Source organism: Leuciscus leuciscus, assembly GCF_965113295.1.
Source record: "Leuciscus leuciscus genome assembly, chromosome: 9".
NCBI lineage: Eukaryota > Metazoa > Chordata > Actinopteri > Cypriniformes > Leuciscidae > Leuciscus > Leuciscus leuciscus.
In genome coordinates this window covers 28,245,422-28,255,333 of record NC_138733.1, presented here as the reverse complement: position 1 = coordinate 28,255,333, position 9,912 = coordinate 28,245,422, and the positions used below count along the sequence as shown (strand labels likewise).

Genomic DNA, 9,912 nt, shown 5'->3' with positions numbered 1-9,912 from the left:
CACTGAGCAGAGATTGTCCTGTGCCCACAGGAGCACAGTCTGTTCAGAAGATGGGACTTGAGACCCCTTGGGGATTTAGACGGCTACCACTGTCACATTGTCCGACATGTCCAGGACATGGTGCCCTCTGAGTTCTGACTGGAGCTGAAGGCCAGAAGTACTACCATCATTTCCAGACAGTTGATGTGCCAACCCAACATTGGCTCTGTCCAAGAGCCAAAGGCTGGCCTGCCGTTGCAGAGGGCGCCCTTACCAGTCTTGGAAGCATATGTCAGGACTACTTTCCTTCTGGAAACTGAGCCCAGCTCCACATTTATTTTATACAGATGGGGAGATTTCCAGGGGACCAGGGCTCGTGGCTCACCCTGAGAAAACTGTGGCCCTTGCGCCACGCTCAAGGTGGGACGCAGACCTTCAACCGCATGTGTAATAGGCCAAAGGGAACAACTGAGGAGGCTGCTCCATTTTCGTGGACCTCAGGGAAGAACGGGGCTGGTCGCTGACAGGGGGCCTGCTTTCGGCACCCCGGCTACAAGAATAATTCATCAAGGTGGCTGCAGCCGGGCTTTTCTGGAGCCGACCAGTCTAAACCCAACACACTCACTGTCTTGGTAAGGATGCGGATGAGCTCTGAGTCTTGCCAAGGCCTAGCTGAGTCGGTCTCTCTAGGTGGTGGGTGGGTGGAGTCATCGTCGCAGTTCGCCCAGTTCTCTGCATCAGATGCCGCCATAGACTAATATTTAAAAGTATAGCCTACAGTATCCAAATGTTGCATTTGCCAAAGTGTGCAGTATTCAGAGAACACTGAGTGGAATACTGTGTCCCATAATGCACTGCATTTAACTGGATGTCGACTGTTTCACTTACTTTTCTAAAACTAAAGAAGTCAATATACAGTGTATTCTGCACAGTATTCAGTATGTAGTAAAACATAGCCTAAACATAGCCAAGATCCTAATCCCTCATGCAGGAACACATAAATCTGAGCAATTCTGGTGTGCGTGTGTGAGCCAAGCCTGTGTCAACTGAGGAAATTTTGATATGTATCCAATGAGACCTTAATGAGAGAAAATAAATATTTGAAGAGATTTTACAGCTGCAGTTTACAGTGTACAGTTACTCAAGCTTCACAGTCATAGATACACATTAACCATCACACCGGGCAGAGCAGCATTCCGGCATACTCTCTCTACCTTATACATCATGTATTACTGCAGACCTATTAGAGATCAAGATAACAGGGCTTCCTTAATTAGAGAGGCACACACGGCCTGTTTAAACATTAACTTTATCTCTGTCGAGTATTCTCCTAATGTCTAATGCCTACATCTACTTTAACATTGTATAGGTACAGTTATGATTTATTATTTTCTTATGCTCAAATATATAAGCATAGCTGTTGCTTCTGAATTAGTTTGCCTCACAACAGCTAAGTGATTCTAGGAGTTGTAGAACAGTTTAGTTATATTATGTCAGCCAAATGGAAACTTAGTTTGACAGCATAATCTGAAGTAGAATTATTGAGTACTTTTTGTTTTATGGCTGCTGAAGATTAAATGGTGTTCTTGGTTATAATAGAAGTGGTGCAAGGAACAGCCGGGAGCCTGCATATAATGAATAACCATCGATAGCCACCGTGTGTGTGGTTGACCTCGCTATCGTTTGGGGGGTATTTGAATTGTCCCCAGAAGTTATCTACTTATAAAAAACAAAGATGTCATAAAATAATTTTTTATTTTATTCAAATATGTGAAAAAGTTTTCTTTTAGGTATAGGGTTTGGGCAAGTCTTGGTGTGTTTTATTTGAACGCCTCTTCTTCAGTATTTGTGTGTAAATTTTATGGAGGCCTGCTGTTAATGTTACACTTCTCTGTCTACCTATTTAACTAGAGGCTGTCTTTAGGAATTTTTTTTGTTTGTTTGTTGTTGTTTTTTTAAACCTTAAAATTACTCGTAATGATATAAGTTTTATTTCTATTTTCTTTTTGTTATTTGGGCAGGTTGAGCTGATAGTGTTGTAATGAAATGGTCCCACATAACCAAATTCAAAAACAGGCAATCTTTCCCAACTCAAATGTTTGAATGATTGTCAAACTGCAAACACACCTTTATCCACCCCGTCTTTGCAAATAAACTTTGAAGTTACCAAGACCCTAGACCATCAGTACCAGTTGGCTTGTAGTGTTTTTCAGATCTGTTGTATAGAGTACTGCAGTAATGCTTATTTTTGTAGGCCGGAAGCAACCTGGAAGTTAGCATCACACTGGTTCCTTTGACAAAAAACCCAACAGGATTTTTCCAGTGGCTTTTGGATTATTGCAGTAATTAAGCTCTGTGACCAACAAAAGTGTATGATTCTTACACTTTTTGTTCATCATAATAATCTTCTCAAATAAACATTCAGAAGGCAGAAGTAAAAAGCTAAACGTAAGTTATAAATTAACTACACAATGATCGCATGACTTCAAGCTATTAAGCCAAAAGCTTTTCAACTGATGATGTTTAATATCTCCGACAACTTATCTAGTTCCACTTAGCCACTTGCTAGCAACCTCATTTTCCAAGACAAGTAAAATCTTTTAAAAATCACAAGAGGGTATTACTGATGTATTTTATGTCACAGAATAAAACATGAAAATATCTTGAACTTGTGTTCAACACAGACCTTATTTCAGGCATTTAACCAAAAACCCATTCAAAAAACCAATTGACTTCGAGAGGATGGAAACAGAAGTACTAAAATGTTTACTCGTTTATGGGTTTTGGCCTATAAAAATACATCATCTCTGCAGTGCTTTACTTTCCATTGAACTTCACAGAATTGAGTGTTCAGGTTGAAAGGAAGGCTATTGTTTAATCTGAGACCAAATATAAGACCTAAAATTGAATATATAATATTGAATTGCAGACAAATCTCTGAGGTCATTGTTATTCTTTAAACCACAACCTGTTGATTGTTTAACACATTCTGCCAAATTCCCTTTCGGTCACCCCCATCCATGTATCATCTCCTTTTCCTTGTTCTTTCACCTGTACCTCTCAAGGTGCTCTTTCCTGTCAACCCCTCAATCTGGAGGCCATCTGCAGGGGGCTTAACCGTGTCATTAGATATAGACCACTCACCCTGGATTCTCCATGGCTAACTCAAGGCCCAAACTTTCCCTGCCGTCCCCAGCTCCCTGAGGGCAGAGCAGAGAGTGAGAGGCTGGGCAAAGGGGAGGGATAGAGAGGTGTAAGTATCCCATGTTGGACCCCCATGGGGGTCTCAGACCTGCGGGGCGGGTCGGGGAGGAAGTCTCCCTCGAGACCAGCCGGCCCTCTCTTTTGTCTCACAGTGGCGGGAGAATGGAGAAGACGTACCGGAGAGAAACAGAGGGAGGGAAAAGTGAGAGGGGAAGGGAAGCGGGACAGCTGTGGGAATGACAGGTTAGGGCTAACGGTGTAGCACTAGAAAATTTGGGACTCACAACATTGATACTTACAACATTGTCAGTTCACAATTAAAGAGACTAGTAGTGAGCTAGTATTTTCAATGGAAGACATATGCAAACTGTATTTGATCCAGGTGTCTTATAGCTAGTGACATATGCTGTGTTTGTGAATTAGTTAGCATTGTAACATCAAGGTGGGTGGTGACAATCTTAATTTAAGAGCCAAATCTTAATGTTTTCTTGTACAATTTGAAAGTAACAAACATTTTAACCATTTTATTATGACTTTTTTTGTGTGTGTGATTTTAATGAATTCAGTCATGATCCTGCATCTAAAATCGAAGACAAAGTCTTCCAATCACAATGAATAAAAACATTATATACAAATTCATAAATGACATAAACAATACCACAAAGCTATACAATGATTATATATAAACATAACCCGTAAAATTGAAGAGTTGTTGCAATTATGGGGCGTATTGCATTATTAGTCCTCAAAAATGGCTAAAATGTCTGTTGTTCTCCCACAGTTCTCAAATATTTCTCTAGGAACATTGTTTAGGCACCCAGGTGAAGTTCCACCCCCCTTGCGCATCTCTGCGTGTGAAAGCTTGTCCTTGAGAGAAACTGTGCGTCTTCACACTGTTTTGTGGACTTAGTGACATGCTAAAAGCTAAATCTGTCCTGTTACGTGACATACGAGGTGTGGAGAAAAGTTGACCGTCGCCCCCTGATGGACTGGAGGAACCACAGCCTGGTGTGTTGTAGTATGGTCCAGGGCTTATGTCCTGGGGCCGATATGGAGTGGAGGCAGCTCGTGGTGGCGTGAAGTGTTGAGCGGTAGTCATCGCTGGTGGAGAGCTGACTAGTGACCCGGTAGATGTGATGGTGTACAGAGCTGAGGGGTCAAGAGTTGAATAATTTGAACCCAAGCTCTGGGAGGTGCTGTAGCCACTGGAGGTGTCCAGACTGCAGTTGCTGGATGAGTCTACGATGCTACTGTAATCACAGCGTGCCTCTGCATTAGGGCTGAAGCCAATGTCAACATTTGCCATGCTGTAATGATCTTCTGTAGGAAGTGGACAGCTGAAAGAAGGGGTGTTGAAACTGCGGGCAGGGTCGACAGTGTTCTCGTCTTGCAGACCGAGAGTCTCTAGAATCCATGAGTCTAGAGGTGGGGTGGCCGCCAGCTCTTCTGCAGAGCAAAACTCCAAAGAGAGATTGCGGCAGGTCTGCTTTCCCTCGCCGCTGTGAAGCAACTGGCTCAGGTTCCGGAAATCACCATGTGTTCTTTTCCGGTGTCTTGACCCATCTGGAACCTTGCGGCTAGAAAGAAGTTTCTGCAATTTGAAGAAGGGACAAAGCGGTAAAACGAATGAGAGCGAAGTTGATTGTACATATATTTTGAGGAAAGATCTGACATGAGCGACAGTAAAGGGCCATTCACACCAAGAACCATAACTATAAAGATAACTAGAACTATTTTAGCATCCACACCAAAGCATAAACAAGCATTGCAGTTATTTTATTTGTCGCTTTAAATGCTTGAGCTTTATTTATATAGTTGACCTTATATAGCGCCTTTCCATAGCTTAAGGACACTTTATAATTGAGATAGAAATAAATAAAATATAGAGATATGTTTATAATTAATATATGTATACATAGTTTTATAGATTACCCTTCTCTGTTTCATTTGGATAAGGAGAAAGTATTTCAATATGGGGGGAAAAAAATCACATGTATCACCATAGTGTAAAGATCCATCTGTGACAGTGTTGCCAAGTCCACAGAATTGGGCTACTTTTACGCTGTTGCACTGGGTTGTTTTTCTAGTCCCTGGGTTGAAGAAATTGTTACCCCCGGAATATAATTATGCTAGTTTTGGCAGTTATTGGGATAGTTTTGAATAGCAATTGCACGGGTTTTGTTGTACAGACCTGGCAACCCTGAACTGTGTTAAAGGATTAGTTCACTTCACAATTTAAATTTTCTGATAATTTACTCACCCCCATGTCATTCAAGATATTCATGTCTTTCTTTCTTCAGTCGAAAAGAAATTAAGGTGTTTGAGGGAAACATTCCAGGATTGTGGACTTCAATGGGAACCAACAGGTTGAAGGTCCTAATTGCAGTTTCAATGCAGCTTCAAAGTGCTACACGATCCCAGCCGAGGAATAAGGGTCTTATCTAGCCAAACGATCGTCATTTAAAAAAACATTTATATACTTTTTAACCGCAAATGTTCGTCTTGCACTAGCTGTGATGCGCCACACATTCCGTAATCACGTTGTGAAAGGTCACGCATGATGTAGGTGGAAGTACCGACCTAGTGTTTACAAAGCGAAAGTGCAAAGACTAAGGCCCCGTTTACACGTACATGGTTATTTTGAAAAACGGAGACATTTCCCTTCGTTTGCACCCTTCGTTTACACGCAAACGGAGGATTCGCCAATGAAACCGATTCTTTCTAAAAACTCCGGCCAGAGTGGAGATTTTGAAAATCTTCGTTTGCACGTTTGCATGTAAACTGAGAAAAACGGAGTTTTAGGCAGCGACGTCACAGAATGTGACCATTTTCGGGATTCTGATTGGCTAAGGTGGGCTTGAGCTTCTCGTTACACTGCCACCTACAGGTTTGGCATGCTCTTGACAGCATATACACAGGTTCGTGTGCACGATGTTATTTTTGAAAACGAAGAGGGGAGAAATGTCCGTTTATGAAAATAGCCATCCACGTGTAAACGTAGCCTAAGTCAAACCCTTTACAAAAAAAGTAAATAAATAAAAGGTAAAACAACGATGTCGGACGATTTTGAAGTTGGAGGAGAAAATGAGATTGAATTTTTTCACTCTACCCTACATTTTCAGGTTACCGCTTGACCTTTCCTACGTGACAAGTCATGGACGTGCAAGACGAGCATTTGTGGTTAATAGGCATATATATATATATATATATATATATATATATATATACAGTACTGTGCAAAAGTCTTAGGCATGTTAATATCCCCCCTCCCCCCCCAAAAAAAATGGTTTTAAGTCAGTTATTTATATATTTTGCTGTAGTGTGTCAGTAGGAAATATCAGTTTACATTTCCAAACATTCTTTTTGCCATTAATTGTAATAATCCAGTGAGATTTGTGTATGCACAAGGAGTCTGACAACAGCCGGTATGATCTGATCTCACCATCATCGAGTCCGTCTGTGATTACATGAAGAAACTGAGACAGACTAAATCCAGAAGAACTGCGGGAACGTCTCCAAGATGCTTGAAGAAACCTTGGATATTAACATGTCTAAGACTTTTGCACAGTACTGTATATATATATATATATATATATATATATATATATATATAGTTTTTTTTAACTGACCAATCGTTTCTCTATAGATAAGACTCTTATTCCTCGGCTGGGATCGTGTAGAGCCCTTTAAAGCTGCATTGAAACTGCAATTTGGGCTTTCAACCCGTTGGTTCCCCTTGAAGTTCTCTATATTGAGAAAACCTTAATTTATTTTCGACTGAAGAAAGAAAGACATGAACATCTTGGATGCCATGGGGGGGGGGGGGGGGGAGTAAATTATCAGTAAATTTTATTTCTGAAGTGAACTACTCCTTTAAGATGTGAGATTTCTTACCTTAGTTTTTTCCTCCAAAGACTTCACATATGATGAGTTTAAAAACTCTTTGAGTTTGTTGTTCTCTTCTTGCAGTCTGGCCAGCTCTTCTTCTCTTTGCATTAGGGTGTCTTGGAGCTTTACGGGACAAATGTTTTCACAATCATTAACAATATGTCAGCAGCTTCGGCAGAGTAATTAGGATATGATAATCTTTTTAAATACCTGCTTGTTTCGTTGAAGTTGAGGTGACAGCTGATCTGGCCAGGTGGGTTGATGTCCCATATGCTCAGACACAGGCAGTGAATCTAAAACAAATGGAACATTTGAAATAAAGGTCATCATCCTGATTAGTAATGGTCTAGGGATAATTGCAAGCTGAAAAGTGAAAAGAAAAGAAAAACATCAATGAAATATATAGGCTACTTTGAAAACAAATGAAAGAGCCCAAAAGAACTAACAATTTGGAGGTGGCCAGATACTCCACAGTCTATTGCAACTCTAACAAAACACGGGGAAAAAAAGAAGAAAGAAAAAAAAAAAGTACAAGATGGAAAAATTCCAGTTTGCCAAGGCGGGAAGCCTCTCGCGCCGCTGATCCCGGCATATTGCAGGACTTACCCCGCCGCGGCGGCTCGTGCTGGCGGGCAGCGTTGTCCAGGGGACCGGCGTCCCAGAGGGAGACGAGCGTCGCTGTGGAAACGTCAACACTACCATCAGCTGACGTCGAGGCGGGGTACTCGTAGCGCTGCCCTCCTGCAAAGCTCAGATCTTGGCAGGACAGCATTGTGCTCTAAAGAAAATCCATCATAACAGTGTGAGGCGACAATTATTTAATTATTTAATCTCATTATTATTTTGAATGAGAATTAATTGTATATTTTAATCATGTCGCGTCCACTTTACAAATAGACAGGGTATAATGAATATGATAAACAGACACCTTAGAAAGTTAGTCAACCAGTCTATTCAGCATCCCCTTGTATAAAATCTTATATATGTGTCCCAAGTGATAAACAGTGACAGTATTTTTCTTTTGTAATGTGTTCCATACGGTTCCTAACGGAAAGCACTCGAGCTATGCTTACTCAGTCCAACGTAACTTCTGTTTAGTTGCGCTCTGTAACTTGTAATCTAACTTTTACTAAAATATTGTTTGAAAACGCTGTTGAGACAGGCTATATATAGGTTAAATGCATAATATAGATTACTTGTTTTTGCATTATACCTTTCAGCCTGCTAAGCGATGCAAAATTAACAACCTGCAGAGAAGTTCCATGCGCAAATATAGCCTATAGGCTATATATTCTGTCAAGAAAATATGTGCAACTTTTCTGCAAAAATGAGGCAAAAACCCCAACTAACATAGAGCAATACTCTCCATCTTCTGCGTCATCATTCAATTATTTATTGAAATTGGCAATCATTCTGTGTTATGCCCTCACAGTAGCTTACCCACGTGTTGCGCTCACTGCAACAAACTAAGCTCTCCTTCTATTGCTTCATCATTAGCGCTGGCATTGCTTTTGTGTGCTAATTATGCATGTCAAATAACTGTCAATGTATCAGTCACATCTAAACATCAAGATATATGCACATGGCACTCGGAGACCTGATAAAACACCAACTGACAGGTGCGCGTAAAGCCAGCTCGCTATGAGGATTCTCGAGTAATAAAATGTTTTAAAATAACAGGTGATAGAAACATTTAGTTACCTAATAATCAGAACATTTAGAGAAACACTTACCAATTCTTGGGGTAGGGTGACACGGGTAAGTGCGAGCTCTCCAAAGACCTAGAGAAGCAAGTGCGCTAAACTTCATTCAAATTGCTTTGACGCTCGCTCAAGCGCGGCTCTCCAGAGCGCAGCAGCAAACCTGATTCGGTGCGAAGCTGTCAGATTAGTGACGTGACACTTTTACTGTTGGATCGCAGATGCGCAATGCGCGAGTGCTCGAGCAGAATGCAATGCGCGTGATTTGTTCACCTTAAGAGGAGATTGTAGTATTTAATGCAACACCCACAAGGTTGTATTGCTTTAAGATGGAGAGGTAGATGGTTCCTCTGCGCATCTGGGTGCTGTGCGCTGTCCAGTGGGTTAATGTATAATTGCTCAACTGATAGTTTAGAAGCATGATGAATTAATTTAACCAAACGAGCAAGGGACATGCTCATGACCCCCTCTCAGAGTTAAATGAAAGGTGCATACCACAGAGTGACACATTAACATACTTTTGTGCATTTCTGTCAGTCTGTGTTTTTTTGTGTGTTTTTTTTTTCCACCAAAGAACTGAAAGATTATAATTTTAATACTCACTTGGCTTTTTGTACTTTGCACTTCATTTGGAAGACATCACCAAATGCAGCTATGTCTAGAATGGTGTCTGATGATACTCTGTGATAAGCCTAATCATATGGAAATAAATAGCCCAAATATTAACTTTATACATGTCAGAAATTAACTTCATTAATGGGTGATATCTGCATCCTGGAATTGATTTTCAAGTGCATTTTTACATGTTATGTTATATATCACATTATGTCAGAATGCAGATGTCAAATATCTTTTTCAAGGCATTAGTAATGTGATGATGAACAGAACATTATGACATGTTGACAAAACATTTTGAACTTAAAATTCATTTACTAAGTAATTAGTGCATGTGTTCATTTTAATGGCAAATATTTATCCTGTTTTGAAAAGTAAACATTTTGTTTAATAAGATGGAAAAACTAATTTCACAGAACAGTAACAATGAGTCATTTTCAGTTATCTTTGTAATCGATTACGTCTTTGATAGTGAAAAGCATTCTTCTTTGTTATATTTTGACTGATTTCAATTACACAGATTGAC

At 40.4% G+C, this 9,912-nt stretch overlaps 1 protein-coding gene across 3 annotated transcripts; it reads right to left on the bottom strand.

The window, feature by feature from the left end:
• Positions 1–2,678: 2,678 nt before the first annotated feature.
• Positions 2,679–9,130, bottom strand: gmnc (geminin coiled-coil domain containing). 3 transcript variants are annotated; one of them, XM_082179132.1, is made up of 5 exons: positions 8,805–9,130; positions 7,678–7,849; positions 7,282–7,364; positions 7,078–7,194; positions 2,679–4,774 (listed from the first exon to the last, which is right to left on the bottom strand). In XM_082179132.1, exons 2-5 carry the CDS (start codon positions 7,841–7,843, stop codon positions 3,980–3,982), a joined length of 1,161 nt encoding a protein of 386 aa, XP_082035258.1. In that variant the 5' UTR covers positions 7,844–7,849; positions 8,805–9,130; the 3' UTR covers positions 2,679–3,979. The 3 variants fall into 3 exon arrangements, with proteins under 3 accessions (XP_082035258.1, XP_082035259.1, XP_082035260.1); XM_082179133.1 differs by lacking the exon at positions 8,805–9,130 and adding an exon at positions 8,285–8,762; XM_082179134.1 differs by lacking the exons at positions 7,678–7,849; positions 8,805–9,130 and adding an exon at positions 7,518–7,664.
• Between the last annotated feature and the right edge of the window lie 782 nt (positions 9,131–9,912).